Source organism: Giraffa tippelskirchi, chromosome 5 (genome assembly GCF_054371585.1).
Source record: "Giraffa tippelskirchi isolate mGirTip1 chromosome 5, T2T-mGirTip1v1.2.pri, whole genome shotgun sequence".
Lineage (NCBI taxonomy): Eukaryota > Metazoa > Chordata > Mammalia > Artiodactyla > Giraffidae > Giraffa > Giraffa tippelskirchi.
This window is the reverse complement of record NC_137279.1, coordinates 102,966,104-102,993,114: the sequence shown is the minus strand read 5'-3', so window position 1 is coordinate 102,993,114 and position 27,011 is coordinate 102,966,104. Positions and strand designations below refer to the sequence as shown.

General features: G+C 40.8%; 1 protein-coding gene across 1 annotated transcript in view; it reads right to left on the bottom strand.

Annotated features, from left to right (window-relative positions):
• NOTCH2 (notch receptor 2) overlaps window positions 1-27,011 on the bottom strand; it is a 176,475-nt gene that overhangs the window by 51,657 nt on the left and 97,807 nt on the right. Inside the window, exons 6-11 of the mRNA XM_081486126.1 lie at window positions 9,298-9,531; window positions 7,790-7,945; window positions 7,096-7,284; window positions 5,816-5,929; window positions 4,889-5,002; window positions 2,996-3,229 (exon numbers count right to left, since the gene is read on the bottom strand). Coding sequence (XP_081342252.1) covers window positions 2,996-3,229; window positions 4,889-5,002; window positions 5,816-5,929; window positions 7,096-7,284; window positions 7,790-7,945; window positions 9,298-9,531 — 1,041 coding nt within the window. The remainder of the gene's footprint in view (window positions 1-2,995; window positions 3,230-4,888; window positions 5,003-5,815; window positions 5,930-7,095; window positions 7,285-7,789; window positions 7,946-9,297; window positions 9,532-27,011) is intronic.

The following is a 27,011-nucleotide window of genomic DNA, read 5'->3' as shown; positions in this document are numbered from 1 at the left end:
AGTTCAGGACAAATCTTACAGAGTCATAGCTTTCTCCTGGGGTATATTGCCTTCCTCCTGGTCTATTCCCCAGATGAATGGTAGAGTTTGACTATGTTCAGGCAAGTTTAATTATAGATATAGGGAACTAAATAGTAGAGATATAACAATCCCTACTGTTACCACTATTCTGTAAAAATACTCACTATTATATTATTTAACATGAATTTAGTGATGAATTTGGATATCATAAAAGAATATCTTGGCAGTTTAAAAAGCCTAAAAATGAAGCCTGATAATTAGGATACAAACTAACAAATAAAACTTCCACAACAAAATGCCATAATATTTATTCACTCAAACTTTATGTGAATATTTATTAATAATTATTATATTGAAAAGGTATCGAGTCATTATTGTGAGCAAAATACTCTGTTTCCCACTTGATATAACTTTATTTTTCTCACTTCAGTGCCAAATCAATTTGTGATACACCCATTTTATCATGCACTTGCACAGTTACATCGGCACAGTTAGGATGTGGACCCAGCTCTCTGGATTCTACACACTTCTCCGCACCACACTGGTCCCTGTGATTAATGTGGCTATGCTGCCTTGCTAGCCACAGATGAGGCAAAGGTTTCAACATTCCTTAATTACAAATGGATACCTTTAGGAGATGTGTCTAGCCCTTGATTGACAATCCCAATTAACCCACAACAGACCAAGGCAGGCCCCAGGAAGCCATGTGGTTTAATGGGACTCTGCCCCCAAATCCATGTTGTATTCTAGCAGGAACAGACACTCAGCTCAAGCTGGGCCAATGAAATTATCTCATTGGAACGCTGGAACATGAACTGGGTGACCTACGGTCTGCATGTGGCCCTACTTCCCGCTAATCCTCCCAAAGCCTCATTATTCAATTCTCACTTGGAATCTGTAAGATGTTTCTGTGTGCTTTCACAGAATTCCTTCTGCTTGTCTGTTTTGTAGTTGTTTTTTGCTGATGATTCTTTTAGTTAGTCAATGCAGTTTCTATAACTTGAAATTCCCCCAAACTTACTTAAGATCCCAGGTGAAAAAAGGTATTAGAATTGATTTTGGGTAGCGTACTGCGCTTTAAGTACTTAGTGAGTGAGAAACCACACTTATAACCTGCGATTGTAAAGTATCCCTTCTATCTATACACTCATCCAAACCCCAAGCTACCAACTCAGACTATATTATGAATGGGTTGTCGATTCTTAGATTACAACTCAAGAGTGTATTCGTAATGGTTAATTGAATGAATCCTTTCACCCAGGCTCCTTGTATATGCCCGGTCCTTCTGCGCCCGTTACAGACCAAGATCTCTTTATGTGGTCTGCATCTCTTTGCGTGAATTCTCCAAACAGTCACAGGAATGAATTTGGCAGTTTTCTGAGAGAACCTGTGCCTTCCTTCTCTATGCTGCCTGCACACCGCTGATATTTACTGCCTGCCTTTCTCACTGACAGCTACTTCCACCTTGATGTCTCTGTATTCCCCAGGGAACACACCTGATCCATCCTGGCATAATAATATAATCCCAAAGAAAACAAAATGCTTTCCAGCCCACCACTCACCCAGGTTTCCAGTACATTTTTACAATGGGAACGATAGCAAAGCCTAAAACAGCCCCACCATTCTAAAGGCATCCATTCAATTGCTTGTAAATCTCTCAAATTTCTTTTCCTACTGCAATTTCTCATGTCTGGGGACCAGCCCGGAAGCAAATTGCTTTTGGAAGGTTTCACAAAGATCTATTCAGCTCTTTTAGAGAGTTATCTAAACGTGGGGAGGGGGAAGGCATTTTCAACTGGGAAGGCATGGGATGTTTTTCGTATGCTTGAGCAACTCAAAAAGGACTTTGTTTTCAAACTTGGCATGTACGAGTTCCTGGATGAAGACCAGGGCCTTTGACAAGTTTGAAGAAATGGATTTGGAAATAACAAAATAAAATGAGGGCAGCTAACCGCCTCCCCCACCTTTGCCCCCTACACAGGCCATTTTCCTTAAATGGAGAATGAGTTCTCAATAAATCACTCCTTGTATTGGCAGGTTCCCTTCTAACAAAGGCACACACTAGTTAATCTTCCACTAATACATTTTCCTTTGATCTGAGACACAGAACTTCTCTGTCCATTAACCACAGTTGTGACCATAATTATTCCTCAAATAAGTAAAACAGAATCCACTGAAATCTGTGAAATGCTGCTGCCTGAGAAAACAGTTCAACATTTCCCCAGCAAGGAGTAGCATGCCCTCATGACTAACAAGCCGTCATTCAACTGGAGGCAGGAAACAGCCATGAACTGGGGATGGGAAGCTCTGTATTCTAATTGACAATGACCCAGACATGTTGCAGAGTCTCTCTTCTCCCTCTGAGTCCCCCAAATGCCCAAAGCCCAGCAGACAAAAACAGCAGAAGAAAGATGACCCATTAAAGATAGTGTGTTAGTTGCTTAGTCATGTCTGACTCTGCAACCCCATGGAATATATCCTGCCAGGCTCCTCTGTCAATGGAATTCTCCAGGCAAGAATACTGGAGTGGGTTGCCATTTCCTTCTCCATTAAAGATACTGGACTCTAAAAGAGAGGAAAGGAAGGGAAGAACGGGAGGGATGGAGAGGGAAGGACCAACTTCATTCATCTGAGTAAGCTGGAAGTTAAAACAAAAAAGACAATCCAATCGAGCCACAAAAGTAAGAAGGTTTTCAATTTTCAATAATAATTTCAATTTTTTGAAGTGGTATGCCTCCTTTTGATAAAAAACACATACACAGAACCATCAGCTTTGTGAAGCTATTGTCTCTGACTTCCCTACAGGCTAGAGCCATCTGCCTCTGAGATGTTTCTGGCTGTGCTTTGGCTGTGCTTCTCAGAATCAAGACTATATTTTTGGTATCTAAGCATGTGCTGACAAAGTCTGAGACACCTGTGTACACTGTTTTAGAGAAACAGTGAAAACTCCATAGACAGTGAAGAGTGGGCTTACCTGACGTGCCTGGCTGGCAGTTGCATTGGTAACCATTCACCAGGTCGATGCAGCGACCCTCATTCAGGCAAGGGCTGCTGTAGCATTCATCTATCTGGTCACTGCAGATGGCGCCCATGTAGCCTGGATTGCAGATGCAGGTGTAGGAATCAATGCCATCCTGACACTGGCCGTGGTGGCAAGGATCAGGGTCACAGTTGTCAATGTTCTCCTCACATAACACACCAGTGAATCCTTGGAAGGAATTGTACCCAAGATACTTAAAACCCATGGTGCACATTCCACACCTGAGCATACATGTAGCTCCAGCATCCTCTAATCCTACACATCCCACATCTTAAACAATTCTTACTGGGGCCATAAGCAATTGGAACTGACTATCTGCACTGACTTATAAGGCAAGCCTAGACAGTTTTGTTTAAAACGAAGTTGTTCACGTCAGATCTGTAGAATTCAAATAGCTTTTTCTAAATGATCAATAATTTCACTGAAGAGACATTTTAACTGCATCTTCATTGCATACTGGACTTCAGTTGGGAATAGCTCTCTATAATTTCCCTTAATATATTTATCTCTGTATGCCTTGCCTCCCAAACCAGTCTGCATATATAGGTACTAAATTAATGACTTCATGTACCTTATCTTTCCAATTCTGACCTGAGAGGACATAGAACTTTTCTTTATTCCTCCCAGCCTCCCAGGAATCCATGCAAATATAGTAAGTTTTTAACCAATACTTGTTAAATAAAATGACCAAGTTAAGACAGTTAAAAGGGGCAAATAAGAGTTCCTTTATCCAACCTTAAATCCGTTTAAGAGATTTTAGAAGGACTCTCCTCCCTTTTAAACATGAGTTCAAAGTTTAAATTCTCTCCAGTGAAGGTTATATGCCATAAGCATAATCTAGCCAGAAGACCTAACCTGAAACTTTTCCAACAGAGACCAGAGTTTGTGAAAAGAAAAGGAAGTTGAGTGGATCATCTGACAGGGCCCACTCTGAGAAGGCCTAATAAGTGGTAATATTCTAATACTATTGAAATAGTAATTCTCTGTTTATTTTTATGACTTAGTTAGTTTTTCTGTGATCACAAAAAAAATCATGCACATGATGCTTAAAATCTTTTAAGGATCCATTTTCTAAAATAAGAAAAAATGTCTTGAATTATATTCATAATTTCTTTCTTAAACAGTCAGATAAAAAAGAAATTGGGAAATCATCTTTTCTAATAATTTCTAGTCCTTCTCTATACAATAATGGTCTGTGCAGAAGCAAATGTGTAACAAGAAATGTCTGGCTTATTCAAATCCACTCCGAAATTAGAAATGTCGCTACAGATCAGAAATGTAGAATATTTGTAAACATTCTTTTTGATTCTAGTAGCAGGAGTCAGTAAAGAGGACCCAAACTTTCCCAGACAGAGCTCTCTCCCCTGTTCAGATACACATTCGACTCTCAAAGCATCAATCAGATTTATGCAGAAAATCTCTGCACTTGCCTACCACTGCATTTCTGAGCCTTTGTTCGATCACTTGCCTCAAGAAACACAGAGACAGGCCTCCTGCTGAGAAGCCCCAATGACAAACAGTTTTCAACTGGAATTCTTCCCTTTTCCAGAGGAATAAGGCAAGCCAGCTGGAAACTCACCATTGCCAAAATCTGCCCTAGAAAGATGGGGACACCAAATGGCAATGTCCAGGCCAGGCCATCATTGTGGTGAAGGAAGCAGGTGTTGTAGAAGGAAACAGTGAGAGCAGCAAGAAAGAGGCTGGAAGAAGCCCCTTCTAAACACAGAGCAGCCTATTAGTAGACTGGCCTGGCAGGGCAGCTAGAAGAGGAGAGTCTCCTATTTAGTGCAGATGGACCTACCAGGGGAATAAGTGAAAAATTCTTACCTGTGGCACACTGGCACTCATAACCATTTGGGTGATCTATACACTTTGCGCCATTCAGACACGGAGTACTAGAACAGTCGTCAATATCGATCTGGCAAACTGGCCCCGTGAATCCTTAAAAGGGCACATGATGACACAAGTCAAAGGATTATCTTATGTTTTCCTTACTATCAAAATGATGCCCAAGGGGAAGTGGGTTGTTATTGGCAGGGTTTATACCCCTGGATCAGCACATGGAGAATTATTCTCCTGAACAGGTACCTGAGATAACTGGGTGAGGCTCAGGGCATCAGAGGCACCTGAGCATCCCTCCCACCTCTTTTTCTTCCCAGTATAGATTTCACTTCAACTTAAAGTAGGAACTGAATGCATACAGGCAGAACCCCCTAAGAAGTGAATGTAGCTGCACAGGAACTGGGACCTTCTCTCTGAAGAAACAACAAGAGAGGCTATAGCCTAAGGCAGAAAATTCAGCCTGTCTTCCACAATGGCTGTAGGGGATAAAAGCAGAGACACAGCATTCTTTGGAAAGAACTGACTTGTGCTGTTAATGTACCCATGGGTGAAATGTCTAAAAATAATCATCTCAGAGAAGGGTTTCAAGAATATGACTCACGGGAAAAAATAAAATCCTGAATAACCTAGAACTAAGGGCTTCCATGAGGTATGAACTTTCTGAAATGTACACACAGACGGTGAGGTCATGGGCCATTCAGAATAGACTTGGACTTCTGGCCACAAAGGATCTGGAAGATATACTAGCTGAAACAAATCCCCCACTTCTGTACACACACACTCCTGTCCCGAAGCGCTCGCTTTAATGACTTCCTCATGTAGAGCCCACACACATTCTCTCCCTCCTCTCTTCCCTGCGGTCAGTCGGCTTTCTGCTTTCAAAGAAAACAGGGGCAGGTGGTGGGCACTTACCAGGCGGACACAGACACTGGAAGCGATTGACTTTATCCACACACTGTCCATTGTTCACACAAGGGTTGCTCTGACATTCATTTATCTCCAACTCACAATGCACACCTTTGAAACCTGAACAAAATGGACCACACAAGTGGCTTAGAAAAAGACAAAGGCATATTCTAGCCAAGAAAGCACAAATTCGTAAAGATGACTACACCCTCTATGAGTATGAACATTTCTGCAGAGGGAAAAGAGGACTATGCCATGATTGGAAACAGTCACTCTGAGCATCAGTCAGACACAGGCATATTCTGGGATATCCATGGCACTGTGGAGATGGAGAAGAGGTTACCTCCAAAGACCTTGGTAAGACCTAGCATGCCAACAAAGACTCAACTACATTCTCTGATCAGTCCAGGCATTGCTTTCAGGACAGTGCCAGGCCTACAGGGTCCCCAGTCCTAAGGACCAGCTGAATGAATCAGAGATGCTGTTGTACTCCGGGTACAAGTTAAAGTCAGGAGGGCCTGCCAAGGTTAGAGCGGTTAGCACCCGTAATCAGGCCAAGTAGCCCCTGACAGCTGTCATTTTAAGCTAAAGTTCAGCTGTGCTCTCTAAGGATTCAAAGCAGAGGCCTCTGCAGAAGAGCTCCAAGATATAACACAGCATGTGTATCTCACCATGAGATAAACGGCAAGTTCCTATACAATTATGGGTAAAATTATTTTCTATAAATGGAATGGTATGCTATTTGTAATATATCAGGGGATAAGGAAAGCTTGCTATTTAAAGAATTTTTATGATAAATACTTTATTAAATCAAAGTATACTTGCATTTTAAAAATCTTCTGAATTTTTCTCTCACAATCATCTGGGTTTTGACATGATGGGATTGTTTTCCATAGTTCTAAGAATTTTAACATGGGCCTTAGTCCTTAAGGGTCCCCTTGCATATGTGCGTGCTAAGTCGCTTCAGTCGTGTTTGGCTCTTTGTGACCCAATGGATTATAGCCCATCAGGCTCCACTGTCCACAGGATTCTCACTGGAGTGGGTTGCCATGCCCTCCTCCAGGGGATCTTTCCAACCCAGGGATCAAACCCACATCTCCAGAGGCTCCTGTACTGAAGGCAGATTCTTTACCACTGAGCCACCAGGGAAGCCCTAAGGGCCCCGTGGCTAGGGATTAAATGCCAACAGAGCTTACGGAAATGCCACACTGTACTGAGTGCTCTGCCTAAGAGAAGCACAGTGCAAGGTCTCCGCTCTAGACCCCACATACCAACAGCTCAAGTACCTGGCATGCACAGACACGTGAAGCCACCAATCTTATCCAGACAGGTGGCATCATTCTTGCAGGGGTCTGAGTGGCACTCATTGATGTCCATCTCGCAACGCGGCCCTGCATAGCCCTTCAGACACTCGCAGTGGAAGGCGCCATCTGTGTTCACACATTTTCCTGCATGCTCACAAGGATTGCTGTTGGCTGGAAGACACAAGTGCCCATAAGCAGGATCAAAGCACTCGACGGAGCTTCCACAAATGTGGACTACAGAAGTGAGTCAGATTAGTAGCATTAGGGCCAGTCCTTTAGTAATCTGATTCTCAATTTCTTATGTCCTTCTAGTCAATCAATCCATCAGAAATCAATCAATCAGAAAGTAAGTAAATAAATAATTAAGTGAAGAAGGAAGGAAGGAAACAGGGAAAGAAAGACAAACGAGGGCAATCTCAACTCTCATGTGTCTCTGCTGTTCTTATCTCCAAACAGTCACTAAGGTAGGGATCCATGTTAAGAGTCAAGCACAAACCTTCTATATATTTGAATTCCCAGGATAGACTATACGGTTACACTGAAAGGTCAGCTGTAAACAGAGGGCATGTAACAGGTCTGAGTTTTGGGTGAAACAAGCTCATAGAGTGAAATGTGCTTCAGCTGAAATGTCTGCTGAGCTCGACTGACAGGAATAGGAAAGGTTCTGTGTACTCACCCATGGCACACTCATCCACATCTTCTGTACAGTCACTCCCTTTGTAGCCTTGTGGGCAGGTGCAAATATACTGTCCATTCAGAGGGTTGGTATCACACAGCGCCCCCTTGTGGCAAGGGTTGCTGATGCACGCGTCATCCAGATGACATAAGAGACCTGTCACAGGGGTGGGGTAAGGAGAAGAAAGAGAAAATGTCCCTTACCTGGGGAATGAGTTTCTCTTTCATGGAGGATTGAACACCTTAGGACTGGCACATCAGAATCCAATCTGAAGATTTAGAGGCAATTTCCCCTTTGCCTGATCCTGCCTTAGGGACATGCTGCAGCTAAATGCAAAGCCAGAAGCTTCTGCAGACACCTCTCCCTTTACCCTGACTCTGAGCCTTCAGCTGGACCCCTCCTCAAGGGTAGATAATGTGAGGGATTTGTGAGATGGTTAGATGCTGGAGTCAGGAAAAGGAAGATATCCTTCCCACTGGGCTGTCATGTCTAACACATAAAAATGGAGGCTGCCCAGTTCAATCTGAATTTCAGATAAACAACAAATAATTATTTACTCTATGTCCCAAATATTACACACATCCTGTATTTTATCTGGCAACCCACTTTCCCAAGATCATGCTACCTGATGATCTTGGGGCCACCTGCATTTCATTAGCCTCAGAAGAAGAAAAAAAAAAACAGCTGAACATCATCAGCCTATACTTGGGCAGCTTTTTAATAGTGTCAACATTCCTTGCTCAAGTGCCCTCAGGACTCTGAAGACATGACTAGGCCCCATGTTCTGCATAGTTCACATGGGAACTGGATTTTCCAGTCTGCAATTAGCTTAAGAAGAGGTGACTAAGGCTTCTTCTACAAAGCTGGAGGCGGGGCTTTTGAAAAGGCATAGATACAGGAACATTTCAAAACTGCTGGGCACAAAGTTCTATCGCTAAGCAATCTCCTTCTGTAACATTCCTCCTCTCACTGCTCTATTCCTAGACCCAGAACTGTTAAACTGAGAGGCTAGAGCAACGTTAACTTTGCAGTTGGTGAAAACCTTCCCCTATAGGGCAATATTGAGAGCTGGAATATACTTCATTGTTTCCCTCTTGCTAACCTTTTCTGAGTAAATGGATTATTTCTTCTTAAAAGTAAGTGCCTACCTCCATTTGTGAGTAATTTTGTCTTAATTTCTGAGAAATTTACCTTAATTTCTAAGCTGTCTTTTAGCTTAAAATCTTAAGGAGGTTACAGATGTTTCCAAGGCAAGAGTTACTTTCATTCTGGGGGGATGAAACACTGAGATACATGGAGTTGAGAGCTAAAAGTCCTAAGGAAGAAGACTGACTTCACAGCACTTTGGCTACCAATTACATTTCCAGAAGAACGGCCTTGAGTGCCGTGTTCCAAACAATGAAACTTAAAGGACATACCCTAAAAGGGATGAAAGAGACGGAGGCAGAAGTCCTGAATGCTTACCAGCCCTTTCACCCTTCCCAGCTCTGTTCTTCTGCCAGCCTTACCTGCCTTTCCTTCTGGGCACATACAAGAGAAGGAGGCCACACGATCGATGCAAGTAGAGCCCGGGGTGCAGGAGGCGAAGGCACAGTCATCGATGTTCTCACTGCAGTCATCCCCACTCCAGCCATTCACACACACACAGCCATAGCCCCCGTTGCGGTTGGTACATGTGCCCCCATTCTGACAGGCATTGGGTTGCAGTAGACACTCATCCACATCCTCTGTGCAGAACTGTCCTTTGGGGGGAAAAGTGTCTTTGTTTAGGGCTCTGAGTCTCAAAGGATTAGTACCATACCAACCCCCACACGTTCTTCACCCTCATGTGACCTGCGTGAACTTATGGCAAAATTAACTCACAAACAAACCCGGTTCTCACATGACTTTTAAGGCCACCTAGAGACATCCAAATTCTTGGCAAATAATTTAGGGAAGGCAAGTTCTATCCCTAGAAACTCTTGACAGCATGAAGTCTAGCCAGCCTATCAGAGAGAAAATTTGAGTCTTGTAAGTTCCTTAAATCAGATTTGGATAAATCCCTGGGACAATGAATATGAGAAGAGCAAGGAGAGAAGGGTCTAAGAGATGAGCAAGGATGAGAAGCAACCTTAAAAATCAAAATGTTAAGGCTATCATTATGTATCTTGACTATATCAATGTCAATATCCTGATTATGATATTAGATAGTAGTCTTGCAAGGTGATGATGTTACTATTGGGGAAGACTTGGTTAAAGGTAAACAGCATTTCTCTGTTAGTTCTTAAAACTTTCTGCAAAACTACAATTATCTCAAAATAGAAGGTTTAATTTAAAAATACATGCAAGAGCAAGAAAGGGCAGAGAGAAAAATCAAGGAGTTAAGGACAATAAAAGCCTTGGTAAACTATAAATGTGAAACGCAAAGCCAAGATGAAGAGACTGGAGCCAATGATGCAGCAGTGGAATAAGATGTAGAAAGTTGACCTCATGCAACAGAAGATGGAAAAGGATCAGTTTGTTCTGCCTGAGGAAGCAAACTAAAGGATGATAAACATGAGACCACCAATGGATATACCACAGGTCACCGCAACAGCAAAGGATAGGGACTGTGGCAAACGCTCTCGGGCGTCATGACAAGGAATAGGAGTTATTTATAAGCTACTTAAAAGCAAGGGATTTGTAATTAACCAGCAGTTAAGTGCCAGGTTACCTGAGTTGTAAAACAAGTTGATGAACCTGTTTTATAATAAGTTGTCTTTTAATAGGTTTAAGAAGCTACCAAAGGGAATGAATATTCAGATCATATGAATTCTCTAAAACAGAACATGACAAAACCCTCAAGATATCCTTAATTCTTTCTTTGTAAAAAACTCACTGAATAATTCAAAAAGGCACTCTGATGCAGAGGCCTCTTAACAACAAAGCACAGGGCACTCATACTCAGAAAACACCAGGGAGATACCTAGTCCCCAGATAATAAGTCAGCTGGCTCAAGGACTTTCAGAGTCTGCAAAGTGCCCAGTTGTGCAGCCATCATTGTCAACAGGGGCTTCTGTGTCTGAGCCAACCTAACTGACCACCTATTCTTTACTCCTATTTAACCAATACATCCATTATTACAGAACCAACATCATTCTATTGCACTTTGATTGTACATCCATCTCCCATCACTGGGCTGCAAGCAAACTCGGTTTAGGAGCATTTTTTGTATTCCCAGCTAAGATCCCACTCCCTAAGACGGCAGTGTGTGGGCACTCGGAACTCTGTGCTGAGGCCCCCTCCTTCTGTGCTGCTCTTCTCAGTCCACTTCATCCATATAATACCTGAAGGAGCCACCACGTATTTACACGATCACACCTTCGTGTTCCAGGATGGGCATCTGATACAAGCTATGTCACTGTGTCTCTTTTCCAAACTTTTGGACTAGGGACCCTTTGCCACATGGACTAAAAGAAAAATGTGACCAGTCTACACATAGTGTGATAACAGTGAATCAGAAGTGCACAGAAAAGAAAAACAGAATCTGGTGACATTCAAGTTACTAGCTCCAGCTGTTCCCAAAGACTGGCTGTTTCTAAGCCTATTTACGAGCACAGCCACTCTGAGAGATGTCTCTTCCAGCGGGTTTCCCTACTTTGAGATGGGGATCTGTCTACTGCATCCAACAGCATTAACTACTGCCGAGGGAGGGAGGAAGTGCAGGAGCAACCATTTCCCCCAGGATAGATGATGTCAGTTAGTACAGAAAGCTTTGCTCCCTTACTTTACTGGCAGAAATGCTACCTCAGAGTAATGACAGATGTGTCATTAAGATGCAGGTGGGATATAGAAATGAAAACATAACCAAGAAGCAGGTGAAGAGTTTCTTTAACCTGGGAATTCCTCAGAGTCTTGTCTCTTACACTAATGCTAACTCAAAATACCTATGCTACCATCAAACTTAACTGACTTGCTGAATGTGAGAAATTTGGAAGTTGTTTTTCTTTCTTATTGGTTCTACGATAATTCTGAGTATAAGACACTGTGTATTTTAAAAATCTCATATATATTTCATATACATTATATAACACCCAGACACTTAAATATTATAGTGAGACAGACTAGCTTAATGAAATAATGTTTGGAATGAAAATTTTGTACTCTTGGGAAAGGAAATCAAGTGTCACTGATTGCTTACTGTGAACCACGTATTGGGCTTGAGGTGTTGCGGTCACCATCTCATTGAGAAAACGGGCTCAGAGAGGTGACATAATTCACCTATCATGAGGCAGGGCATACAGAAGGGCTGGGATTTGAACTAGAGCTGCTGACTCTCAAATCCTTAACAAAGACTTAAGGTGTGAATCTCACCATATCAAAACAACCTCTCTGCATCTAGTTTTCCCAAGCACAAAAGGCATGGGGAAGGAGAGAGGCTGGGGGAGGGGAGGATTAAAATCATGACTCATATGATCGGATTACTGGAAAAACTTATGACTTCAAATATATTTTTTGAGTACAGTTGACTATTTTTCCAATGAGATTGATTTTTGAAGGTCAAATACCTAAGACGTTTTGTGTTTGGTGTCAGATACTGTTAGAGAAATCAAATCTGGAGAGTCAAAAGAATCCTGGTTTATATGTAATCTTTCATAGAATGGATCATTTTCCCCTAAGGTTCGGGCATATTTCTCCAGAACAAAACAAAACCCCTCCCAGGCATATTTATGCCAGAATTTTTTCCTCATTCCAATTCCAGCAACCAGTTATTACATTTGGAATGTTAGAAGAGTGACCAGGGTGCCACAAAATTGTTTGTTCCAAAATTCCCAATGGAAAGTCTACTAACATACGGCACTTCTTTCATGTCACCTCCCTCTTGGCAAAGGAGGAAACCATTGCAGAAGCCTAAAAATAAGAAACATGAGGCTCAGAAAGGTTAAGTAACCACCAACCCTACCACCCCTGCCCAGAGTCATAAACTGGTAAGTCAGAGAGGCACTGTCATTCAAACCCAGATCAGTTTGACTCTAAAACTACTGTTCTTTCCACTACAGCACAGTTAATTACCCAACTCTAGGTCTGATCAATAAGACCTACAGACTAAGTCCCTGATTCTAGGGTCTTAAAGCACACGTAAAAGGAATGGAAGCATGAGTCAAGGAAAGAGGACCCTTGGTAGAAATTGACAATGACAAAAAGTCACTAAATATTGAAACAGTAAAGTTTTTTGGTGACATTCTAGAGAGGTTGGGTGCATTCAGCTTTTCCCACTACTTTATGGCAAAAAAGCATCAGCCTGGGCTAGAGGAAGAAGGTTCACTCAGGTTTGTGCAGTTAGATCTTGAACATATCAAAGGGACTAGAGTGTATTCTTGAGTTGGGTTTAAAACAAGAAAAGGCTGGAGATCATTTGAGGCTCTGAATTCGTATATGAATTTTGAACTTGATATGACAAAGGAAAATTATTGCAGGCTCACAGGTGAGGGAAGGTATAATCAAATCTGCATATGAACATTAGTCTGCCAGTAGAATATAGGGTGAACTAAAAGCAAATGACTTTCTGTTAGTTGGGAGAAAAGGAGAAAGCACTAAGTTAGGAGCTAGCTACCTAGCATATAAAAGCCCCTGGTGAAAAGACAGAGCTGCATTCTTTCCATGCCCTACCTAGCTACTACACCTTCAATCCAAACAAGTCTCAGCATGTACCATCATCTGTGCCAGCACGCAAACCTTGCTGATGAACTCCCAAAATATGTTGCACAAAGCTCGGCTGGGCAAGTTTGTGAGGGCATCAATTATCCCTCTTACTAATTTCACCTGCCAGTTATTGCAGGCTACTGGTATCTAACATTGGGATTAAGGCAGTGGGCTATTAGGTTTTATCCATCTCCTATTAGAAAGGCAATAACTTGTTTCTAGAAACTACTTTCTCTACTGCCATATAAACCTGGACTAACTTAGTATGAAGGCTGACACCTTAAACACCTAGCATGCTAAGTTGCTCAGTCGTATCCAACTCTTTGCGACCTCATGGACTGTAGCCCACCAGACTCCTCTGTCCTTGGGACTTTCCAGGCAAGAATACAGGAGTGGGTTGCCGTTTCCTCCTCCAGGGGATATTCCCGACCCAAATCGAACCTGTGTCTCTTAAACCCATATCTCTTATGTCTCCTGAACTAGTAGGTGGGTTCTTTACTGTTAGCGCCACCTTAAACACTCAGAGCCACTAGTGCATACTGATAATTCTCTGGGTGATAGCTTTTGCCTCCTAAATGTATCTCAAGTCTCTATCTTTCCTTCATATATTTTATTCTAGCCACAGGGCTTACTGTTGTTTCCTTAAACAAGTTCTTTCCTACCTCAGAGCCTCTGCATACTCTGTCCTCTCCACCTCAAATATTCTTCTTCCTCTTACTTATATAGCCAATTAACATCTCATACCTTGACCTTCAACCTTCCCTCACAGCTCAGTTGATAAATCATCTGCCTGCAATGCAGGAGACCTGGGTTCGATTCCTGGGTCGGGAATATCCCCTGGAGAAGGAAATGGCTACCCACTCCAGTATCGCGGCCTGGAGAATCCCATGGACAGAGAAGCCTAGCGGGCTACAGTCCACGGGGTTGCAAGAGTCAGACATGACTTCGTGACTAAACCACCACCACCACCTTGACCTTCTTCATAACTTAGGTAGATCTTCAAGCTCACATTTCCTCTTTTTTCTCCTTCATTGCATCTACTCCATTCAGTCCATCTTGTCATTTATCAAATGGTGTAATTTTATATTCATTTACATTTTACCGTCTCTGTTAGACTAAAAGTACCATGAGAGCAGGGAATTCTGTTGGTCATTCACCTCAGTTTATATATCAGCCACTGTATCAGACACTTGGTATCAGTGATGAAACAGACCTTAGATTCAATCTAATGTGCTCATTTTACAAACAAAAGTAGGACCAGAGAGGTATAGTGACTTATCCACGTTTACACAGCTAGTTAGAAAAAGAATTAGAAATAGACAAACTTGGGCTTCCCTGATGGCTCAGTGGTCAAGAATCCACCTGCCAATGTAGGAGACACAGGTTCAACCTCTGATCCGGGAGGATCCCACGTGCTATAGAGCAACTAAGCCTGTGCACCGCAACTACTGAACACGTGCTCTAGAGATTGGGAACTGCAACGATCGCGTCCACCGGCCACAACTGCTGAAGCCCATGTGCCGCAGAATCTGTGCTCTGGAACAAGAGAAGCCACGGCAATGAGAAGCCCGCACACCGCAACTAGAGAAAAGCCAGCGCAGCAACAGAGACTGAGCACAGTCAAAAATAAATAAATAAATAATTTTTTTTAAAGAAACAGACAGACTTAAAAGTGGAAATCAAGTGCTGAAAAGGAACACTGGGATGTGTGATCACAACATTTCAAATTAGTCTTCAAAACTATCTTGAGGGAAGAACAGGATTGAGAAACATATAGGAAGAGCAAAACATCTAAGCAGTCCTTCAACTACAGACAACACTACTAACCCACCATTAGAAAAATAAACATGCTATTTTGTATATAGGAGTGTGTGTATGTTAATCCCAACCTTCTAATTTATATCTCCCCCATCCCCCTTTCCTCTTTGGTAACCATAAGTTTGTTTTCTATGTCTGTTCTACAAATAAGTTCATTCATACTTTTTTAGATTCTACATATAATTGATATATATGATATTTGTCTTTCTCTGTCCACCTGACGCGAAGAGCCAACTTACTGGAAAAGATCCTGATGCTGGGAAAGATTGAGGGGAGGAGGAGAAGGGGCCAAGAGAGGATGAGACAGTTGGATGGCATCACCAACTCAATGGACGTGAGTTTGAGCAAACTCCGGGAGACGGTGAGGGACAGGGAAGCCTGGCATGCTGCAGGCCATGGGGTCATAAAGAGTCGGACATGACTGAGCGACTGAACAACAACTGTCTGACTGACTATGATAATCTCTAGGTCCACCCGTGTTGCTGCAAATGGCATTATTTCATTCTTTCTTATGGCTGAGTAATCTCCCATTGTATACATGTGCCCCATCTTCTTTATCCATTCCTCTGCTGATGGACATTTAAGCTGCTTCTGTGTCTTGAGTACAGTAAATAGTACTGCAATGAGCACTGGGATGGATGTATCTTTTCAAATTATGGTTTTCTCTTAATATGTGGCCAGGAGTGGGACTGCTGGATCACATGGTAGCTCTAGTTTCAGTTCTTTAAGGAACCTCCATACTCTCCTCCACAGCAGCTGTACCAATTACATTTCTACCAACAGTATAGGAGCTTCCTTTTCCTCCATACCCTCCCCAGCATTTATTATTTATGGACTTTTTATGATGGCTATTCTGACTGGTGTGAGGTGGTACCTCACTATAGTTCTCACTTGCATTTCTCTAATAATTAGTGATGTCAAGGACCTACTGTATGGTACAAAGAACTGCACTCAATATTTCATAATAACCTATAAGGGAAGAGAATCTGAAGAATATGTACATATGTGTGTGTATGTGTGTGTGTATGTATATATATAACTGAATTGCTGTGCTCCACACCTGAAACCAAAATGATATTGTAGGTCAATTACACTTCAATTATAAATAAGACACAAATCAACCTACCTACAAAACAGAAACAGACTCGCAGACACAGAGAACAGGCTTGTGATTGGCAAAGGGAAGGCGGGTGGGGAAGGGAGTCTGGGGTTAACAGATGCAAACTATTATACACAGGATGGATAAAAAACAAAGTTCTACTATAATACAGGGACTGCATTCAATTATCATATGATAAACCATAATGAGAAAGAATTTAGAAAAGAATGTATACATATGTACAACTGTAACACTTTGCTGTACAGCAGAAATTAACACAAAATTGTAAATGTACTATACTTCAATCAAAAAATACATTTATTTTATAAAAGGAAAACAAGAAAAAAGAGTACACCATATTGATTTTGTAGGAGTGGGGTCACTTTCATAATGATCTTTTCTTACAGCTCCATCTATGGTCTTAAAAGCAAAGGATGAATGAGTAAGACTACCAGCAGCACTTGTGGCAGAAACTGTAACAGAGTGAACCCAACAGGACTGTACTGAAGTGGAAACTATGACCTGAGCCTCACTAGCATCAAGTTCTGGCCATGTGAACTGAGGACCACTACACAAGGCACCATTTTATGAGCTGCAACACATGAGGATACGAACAGCTCACTATGGTTTTCTCAAGACACCACAAACAAAACATCAATCTGACTTGAGTTACAAGTGACTGGGAAACAAGAGGAGGAAGGGTGGAAAGGAAAGAAAAGAAATGATCACTGAGCCTTAGCACTTCTGGAAGAAGCCCTGGCCCTTCCTAGTCATCTCTCAAGTGTGAAGTGTGTGGGAAAAACTTTTACCACATCAGTGGCCCTGTTAAGGGTCAGCTCTCATTTGCAACAGTCACCACATGAACAACATGTAAAAAATGAGCTTGGTTGACCCTTGCCCTGACCCTCTACCTCCTCTTCTTTGGTTAAATCAAGAGAGTTTGGTCTCCAATATATCCTCCCAGCCAGCAGTCACCCAGACTCCTGAGGTGTGGAGCTTCATCTTTTCCTATCGTAGCAGGGCATTCTTTTAACCTCTGTCCTACAAACCTTCTCCTCTACACACAGGAGATTTTCTGTTCTTCTCCTGAAGTGAAAGGGCAGAGGACAAGCTCAACTATTCTTCAACCTCCCAGGGCTAAAGATGGTTGAAATATTTTGTACAAACACTGGAGTCTACAGGGTCTGCCTGATGAGAGACTGTGTGCATGCACTAATGTACAAGCACACAAATGTGCCTATGAGGCTGGAGTTACAAGTGTCTAACAAGATCCTGTAGGTATAGTAGGCATAGGAGATATACATGCAGATAAATGCAAGAATCTCGGTGAATGTTCCTGCTAACCCTAGACACCATCATCTTTGCCAGACTCCACAAAAGCCTGGTTTCCATGCATCCTGATCAATATAGTATCTAAAGAATCATGAGCTTGACCTCACCATGGGTAATGGATTGTGCCATTTGCCTGTTCAAACCCTCTGAGGCATGCCATTACTCTTAGGATAAAATTCTAAATCTTTTCTACATTTTCTGCCTATCACTCCAGTCTTTCCCCTTGAAATATGACTAGTGCTGGGCACTCTGGCTTTTTATTTTTATCATCTCTCAACATGATCACAATCTTTCCCCACTATGGGTCTTTGCACAGGACTCTGCACCTGGAGCATTTTAGGCTCAATGATCTCCTAATAATTCATACCCACTGTCCACAGCTGAAAGACAGTACATGCCGACTCCAAACTCAGATAGTTCTGCCTGTTAATATGTTCTCCAAATAACCTCTACTTTTCCCATTAGCTATTCATTATAGTTCAAAATCTTACAGATAATTACATGTTTTATGCCTGTGTTCCTCACTAAACATATGCTAGACACATGCTCCAAGTTTCACGGAGAAATGGGTGGTACCATTTACTTCAGCAGTGAACTCTTAGCACTTAGCATAGTGCCTAGCTAATAGTGTTTCTTGAGAAGTAATCAAAATATTTGTTTAAACAAATTTTATTTGCTATTTTCCCCCTCACTTAGATCATTCTAAACTCAATAGTCATCTTTCAACTCTTATTCCTAGTAGAACAGGGTGTCTCTATTCTACTCATACTGCCAAAGTTTTCTTCATCCCTTTGTCTACATCCCCCCATCAATATACATATCTCTCATTCCACTCTCTTCCTTAGCTGCTAAACTCCATCACGTTTATACCACAGCAAATATATCTAGCCTTTTAACCTTAATCCTTCAACTACGTCTCAAGGTGACTCTACATTGTTGGAGCACCTTACTTCTTCAGTTGAAACCTAAGATTTCCCTAAAGACTACATCCCAGTCGGTAAGCAACCTTCCTCTTCCAGTTGCCTCCACCTGCATGAAGGTAAACAGGCAAAGAACCACTCTTTTATTTCCTAGTGGTGCTACTGACTTCAAATTGTAAAAATAGACTTATTCAGCTATTTCTAGGTACTAGACACTGTGATGAGTGCTTACAATGATAGTCAAATGTAATCCTCTCATACAAAATTAGTCCAGATTTACAGACAGCACAGACCTGGTCCACGATGAAGAAAGATACTAATGTATCTCAGGGAAGTAAGGAGAAGAGACCCTGACAGGACCCAGTGATAGCCCTGAATTTGGAGGCATGATGTTGGGCCAGAACAATGAGAAAATTTAATGCTCCATTCATTCATTTAACAAATATGTATAAATTATGTGCCAGGCCTGACCTACACACACTGGTAAACAAAATAGCTGTGGATTCTACCCAGAATATACAGAAAAAAGAGGGTTTTACAACCAATCAAATAATTATAATAGAGGGTGAGAAATGCAGTAATACATACATGTTGCCTTAGGACCACAGAGTGAGAGAACACAGAAGAACTATGTCCTGCAGGTCAAGTGGAGGATAATTAAGCCAAGATTATGGCCTAATGGCAGCCTGCATCAAGGCAGTATTTTTGTGTGTATTTTGAAAATTCATATTCCTACAGATTCCACCTTCAAACTACGTAAAGTTTCATTTACAAGAATTTATCATCCAAATATTAACAGTAATAGTAGCATATGTATTGATATTCTAAGATCACAATGTCCTCCTGCTTCAACTGTTTCTGAAGTTCTTTTTTATCCATGGTTCAATGTCATGTCTTCCAAACCCAGACGACCCCCGAGTGCCAGGGACTGCACAAATCTATAAAATGACAGAGATAAGTACAAGAGTGACCTCAGGAATCATTGGAATGGACCCAAAAGTATGCCATGTGATGCCACCTTAAAGTCAGAATAAGTACATTACAGCTGAAGAAATCATAAATTACTGTTGAAAGAGAGAGAGACAAAGACTCTATATGTTAACTAGTTTGTGTAGGAATGTAGGAGGATGGTGTGGGGGAGGATGGTGTGGGAGTACTTCAGGCAGAAGGAAGTGTATGTGTATAGGTTTGAATAGAAGGTAAAAAAATATGGCTCATCTGAGGCAATGAAAAAATCCACTGTGGTTTAATTATAAGGCATGTATCAGTGGAGATAAGGTTGGACAGGTAGTTATGTGCAGAGCCTTGGAACTCTATCCAAAGACAACGGGGACCCACTGAATCATTTCAAGCAAAGAAATAACATGATCTAATTTGTGCTTCAGAAAGCTCACCCTGCTCCTGTGGGAAGAATGGACTGAACTCCATCCCACCATTCCAGGTCAATAGCAATTTAAAGAACTGAGGAGTCCCAGGGCTCCTGTGGTCTCTACAGCATCAAAAAAGTCTGTGGTGCTTTTGGGGCAAATTCCAGATGCAACAGCACCAAAGAGCAACCAGGCTCAGCCACTGTATGGGAGCGATGGATGCTGTGCCAATGCCAAGTGTTTAGAGAACTGACGCCTGGCACAGAAGCTTCTCTACCTAGAGAAAAAAATGGTACCAGACTTCTGTATTCCTGCTAGGAGGAAAAATACACACTCTGGCTCTCTCCCACCTCTCTGGGCTGCTAGGCTGTTAACATTTTACAGAAAGAGCCCTCACCTCCCTGGAAGCAAAAACTAACTGTACCAGGGATTCCAAAGAGAATCAAACTACTCTATTTATGGGCAAGGCATTACTAATGAGCAGAATGAGTAAGCCAAACAAACAAACAACAACCTGGTGTTCATTAGAACATTTGCAATATAAAAGATGTAGATATACCATGTAAAATGTAGATGAAAAGCATACAAGTGAAAAATACACACTTCCTGAAACGAGTACATTATAGAAAGAATTGGTTCTATATTCTCAAAAATTTTATACACATGCAGTGTCTGTGTACAATTTATATACTCTTTCAGAAGAAATGAAGATACTCTGATAAAATGGGGCAGGCTGAGAGAAAGGCAGAAATAGAGAGGACCTAGACAAAATGAGCAAATATTATCAGAAAATAAGAATGCAGTTCAAACACAAATCAGAATTGGCAACTATAAACAGAACTGACAATGAAGAAAAACAAATCAGTTATGCAAAAAAAGAGCTTAAGAAGCTCTTATGAAATGCAAAGGAAAAAAGATTAAAATATCGAGAGAAAAGATTTTAGCTCTGGGGAAGAATGAAGACATAGTGTAAAGGTATTTCTAAAGACACAAAAACAAATGAGAAACAATCTTTTCTGAGATGAGACTGAACCTAAGTTTGCAGATCCAAAGAACTCAAAAAATGACAGGAAACATGCCTATACCAATATTGGTTAAAGTTCTGATTTTAAAGGAGGAGGAGAGATATAAAGAGAGGGAGACAGAGAATAACTCAGAAGACATTGGACTTCTCTATAATACTCACTACAAGAAGCAAAGGAATAATGTCTAGGAACTTCATAAGAATATAATTTGTGACCTAAAAGTTCAATATCTATACATGATGCCATTTGTATATGAAGGCAACTAAATTAAAAAATATTTTTCAAATATTCATGAGCTCTGTAAGAAGGTTGTGATATAAATGCACTACTAGTTAACACAGAACAAGTTACACATATAACTAAGTCTAAAGTCTTATAAATAGAATTTTAAAACAGTATGAATATCAGTAATGTTAAAGAACATGAGTAAGACTTTAAGTTTGAGTAATAATAATACTATAATATAAATTTTAAAATCCCAGATCCTATAAAATCTGGATAGTTAAGAGAAGATTAAAAGAAGTAAAAGTATGCTTATTCCTTACCTTACAAAAGAGGATATAGTTTTGTTTTGGATAGAGAAAAGCAGAAACATTGATTCAAATCCAAATTATTCCAAACATGTATACCTTTTAAAATCTAAAAAGCACTAAACATTATATGGGCTTCCCAGGTAGCTCAGTGGGTAAAGAATCCACCTGCAATGCAGAGGATGCAGAAGATGCATCGTGAGTTCAATCCCTGGGTTGGGAAGATCCCCTGGAAGAGGGCATGGCAACCCATTCCAGTATTCTTGCCTGGAGAACCCATGGACAGAGGAGCCTGGTAGGCTACAGTCCATAGGGTCACAAGACTGAAGCAACTGAGTAAACATTATATATAATTTAAATCATTTCACCTCTATTGTCTTCGTGGACTAGTTTCTACTTCCTTGAATTACTTAAACACATGGTTTATCTTATCATTCTTTGCTCTCCCATCTCCTATGAAATCAACATCTGGGTGGAGGACCAATAAGGTCACCTAAGCCAAGAGTTCTCACTTTCCTCAACTCTACAGACCTCCACATCTCATTATCACAAACAGACTCATGTTCTGGATCTCATTAGAAGATACTCATTGTTGCAAATCCAAGATCCCAAATCGGTACTTCCACTCTCTGACCATAACTTTCAATCACCCTTCTTTCCCATTCCCAACAACCAGTTCACCTAATTTTTCCCACTAAAACTTAAAAGAGTAAAATGAAAAGTGAAAGTGTTAGTTGCTCAGTCGTGGCTGACCCAGGGATTGAACCCAGGGTCTCCTGCATTGCAAGTGGATTCTTTACTGTCTGAGCCACCAGAAAAGCCCTGGAAAGAATAAACCACCCTAAATAACCCACTTCATTAACCAACCCCTCCTAGCTGCCTTAACTCTTAGTCTAGCCAAGGTTCTAGGGTTGGTCATATGAATGAAGTTCCTGTACCCTGAAGCTACTGCCCAGTACTTCCCTCTTTCTTTCTCCCTTTCCCTCCCCTTTTTTACCTCTACAAAATCTTGAATAAGTGATCTATTCCACTTCTCCCTTTATTCCTCCCTCAACACCCATGTTTCTCTCTAACCTCTTGCAATTTGGCTTTCTTCTCTCCTTTACAGAGAAACTCCATTTTAGAAGATTTTTAAAGACCTCAAAAATTCTGACTCTCTGCAATTAACATTAATATTTGAGTCTCCTGGTTGCCATTCTTTCAATTATCATCATTTGTTAAAATTGGTCTTGGAAATGCCAAAATAAGTAAGACAGGTTCTTAATTCTCTAGAGGCTAAGAGTGTATTATGTGAGGTAAGTATATAAACAAGTTAGATCAGTATAATATTACAGGTGCTATAACAGAGGCATATAGAGTTGAGTCAAAGGCACAATCTTAAAATGCACTCCTGACTCAGTGAAGCTATAATGGCAGAGCTTCTTCTGAACTCTCAGTCCTCCCTTCTCTCACCTTCCTTCTTTAGATCCCTTTCCTCATTTCTGAAGTGTAGACTTAAGATCCAAACAGGTCCAAATCCTCTGGCCTTCTCAGCCCACACACTTTCCTTACACACCTCCCAGGCAACCAAAACTAAGACTCAAAGTCTGAATCTCTAACCCCACCTCTATTTTGATTGCCTAGGTCTTACTGCTGACCGTTTTCACTTGGAAAACTCACCTCAAACTCATCATCATCTCTAGCCTATTTCCTTATCTCTGTCAAAGTCTCCTTATTCTCCCATTACTCACATTTAAAAATAGATGTTAACTCTTCTCAATCTTCCCCCTCACCCAACCAAGTACTTAGATGGTCCACAAATCCTATCCATGCTTCTTTCAAACTCATGATCACTCCTACTTATTAACTTCTATTGTGGCTATGTGTAGACTTTCTTATTTCTTCCTAGTGAATGTGACCATTTATCAAAGAGAGGAATTGATTTATTTCTTCTTTGTGTCTCTTATAGCATCTAGCATAGTGTATTGGATATAATTGTTAGTTATTCAACAAATATCTGTTACTGAAGCTACCTTACAACCATCTGTAAGGGCATGAAAAATCATGGAGTAAAAACTAGATCTTTTCTGGGATAGAGCAAAAGTCAGACAGTGAGTAATGGACATGAAGACAGAAAAGATCCCTCAGTCTCACCTCCTGCATTTTGTATTGGGTCACAGTAACTACTCACCCCTGTTCCCACTAACATGACTATTAATCAGCTCTGAGATCTCTGGGATGAAAGTACCTCAGGTTAGCACTCTTGGCAGTCTGCCCAACTGATAGCACACTGAAATTGGGAGAGGAAGCAGAATTCCAAAAACCAGGCCTAATAACAAGTCCCCACAATCAAGCTGACAGCAGATAAATTATAATGGGAGATGCATTTTTCCATTCCTCCATGCAGAATACAAGTGAAAAAAATGTCTGCAATCCCAGATATACTTAGTTTCCACTCTCAACCAAAAAGCTCCATTTCTATAGTATTAAAAACACAGAAAACTAGTTTGGAGAAAAGCCTTCCTTATTCTGGAGAACAGCTTGGGAGCACTGAGTTCAAAATAAAAATATACCATGAAAAGACTCCATTCCCAGACACCATCTCTGGCAGTATATATACTTTCTGATTCATGCCAAAAAATTTTTGCTGAAGTTGGAGCAACTGACAGCAAAGGGAATCTTAACTAACACTTTAGGCTCATCATGCCATAAAGAAGAGCTGAGAGAAAATGTGGTCGGTTTATTTGACTCGTGTCCACCTAACTTCCATTGTTCACTTCTGCTTAGTGTCCCAAAGCACGATTCCAAGCCCAAGTTGAAATTACATTTCTGGGTTAATAACAAGCACAGGAAAATAAATCACGTCTGCCCTAGGAGTGAACCCAAAACCAAAAGCTGCCAGAGAGGAATTTGTGAGTTGAGTTTAGAGTCAACTTTAATTCTGAAGGAAATGAACCTTTAAAAGGAAAATTCAAATAACAACCTATGTAGACAAAACATTAGTCTGCACGACTTCGAATAATTTTGGGGCCTTTTATAACTTTTTTTTTTTCTTAAATGGATATCTGCCAGAGTAGAATTGTTCTCGTAAGATGGCTTGGAGCCAAATACGGTAACAGTATAGATATTTGTGCTCAGGCTTCATCAAATTCTTAGGTAAACTTCCACTTCCTAAAGAAACATATAACTACTGACTTACCTCTATAACAAGATTCCTATTTTAAAAAGTAAATCATTTGCCCAACTCCCAACATCAATTTCTTTCTTCTACCTGGACTTTAGTTTGTCTGGAACAGTGCTAACCTTTGTAGGTACAAATTAGTACTATTCTAGACAACCATGTCAGGTAAAAGCGCTCTGGACAGAGCTTGGACACAGTTCTGTCCACACCTGACATGGAAACCAACATACTTTCCCCTAGTGAGGTCAATACAAGGGCCCCTTGAGGATAGTTTCATGTCCATCCCTCTGCCACTCAGGATCAAAGAGGATGCTTCTACATAGAACCTCTCTGCATCAAAGGAATGCTGTCCAATAGAACTATCACAAGAGATATAGATGTTATTTAAAATTTTCTGGTAGAACTTAACAAAGGAAAACAAGGTGAAATTAATTTAAATATTATATTTTATCTAACTCAATGTATTCGAAACATTATCATTTTAGCATCTAATCAATATTTAAAACATTATTAGTGAGACATTTTACTTTTTTTTCATACTGAGTCTTCAAAATCAAGTGTTTTACAGTAGAGGCACTTCTCAGTCTGGACCAGTCATATTTCAGATGCCCAACAGCAAGATCTGGCAGTGGCTACCATATCAAGCAGCATGGACCTGAAATGTCTTACGTGATAACTGTCTGCTAAATAAATGAAAAGCTCGAAAAGCTTTTTAACTGCACCATTTATTTTCCCAATACCTCAATAAGAAACTAAGGGATAGCAGTTCTGTGAGAAGTAAATAAAAGCTTCTGAAGAAAGGGAACGTGACTCATTTATTCCAAATCAAACCACGAGTAGACTTGGAAAAAATTTCTGGTCATGTTGAAGTCTAGAACTTGCTACAAAAGATCAAAGCCTTCTTTGTAGGTGAACTTATGAAGACAACATGGTACTTATCAGGCTCTTCCCATTAAAAATGTGGCCAATTCCCAAATCTGCATTTACTTCAAACTGATACCTACGTTTTTTTAACTACACAATTTCATCTTTTTTTTTTCAGATAGCTGGCAACTAAATTTTGTCTCTTAGCTGGCTCCAACCCTTCCTTCTCAATTTTGTCAAAAGCCAGACAAACAGTTCATACCTCAATTCTGCAGCTGAAAACTGTAAAAGGAATTCTGAATGGAGTTGCAATAAGCCTCTGAAATATAGTGAAAAAGCCACCAGATTGAATATAAAACATTTACTTAATATTAACTTCTAATCTCTAAGTAACCAGGAACACACACACACACAGAAAGAACAAATCAGAATATCCTACCTAGAATAATAAAACTATAAATTAAATGTTCAATCTATTAAAAACGACTCAAAGCCCTCAATAAAAATATTTTTAAAGATAACTCATACAGTCAGTCGATCTGTAGTTTAAAAAAAAAAAGACCATAGATTTGAGCACAGACTTGGAGTTCAACAAGCGTAGATTCAAACCCTAATCCAACCACTGTGAGCCATGAGTAAATTGTTTAACCCTTCTGAATGTCTATTATCATCTGTAAAAGGAAGAGCTAAAACTCTACCCTTCATACAGTTATTGCAAAGATTACACAAAATAAAATATTGTAATCAGCACATTATTTAGGTGCTAATAAGCATTAGATAACTCTCAGCCCCCAGCCACATTCATTTCTTTAATTTGGACAAAGCAGAAAATACTTGTATGAATTTATTTATAGATCTAATACCAATATAAATAGGAACCCTACAATCCCCAATTTTTCTACTCTTCTCAGAATGATGTTGGGGCTGGGATAATGAGGAGCTCGGCTATATGCTACTGACAGCAAAAATCTATAAAGAGCTCTAGTATCTGCTGTCATCAACAATTCAATGACCCCATTCTATTACCTCAAGCCTAGAATAATGCCAATATTAACGCAGTGAGCATTATCACAAAGAAATGTATGGGGTAGTAAGCGAGCCCAGAAGGTAACACTTAGCTTAGCATAGAGAGAGGGCATGGGGGTCTTCCTGAAGAAGGTAACCATTTGATCTGCTCCTGGCAGGCAAAACTGGTGAGGACTATAGGGAAAGGAGTGGAGAAGGAAATCTAGAGACAAGAAACAGTGTGGGGCTTCCCTGGTGGCTCATTGGTAAAGAATCTGTTTGCCAATACAGGAGACACAGTTCGATCCCTGGTCCGGGAAGATCCCACGTGCCACAGAGCAACTAAGCCTGTGTGCCACAACTATTGAGCCAGTGCTCCAGAGCCTGGCATCTGCAATTACTGTACCCACATGCCCTAGAGTCTGTGCTCAGTAACAAGAG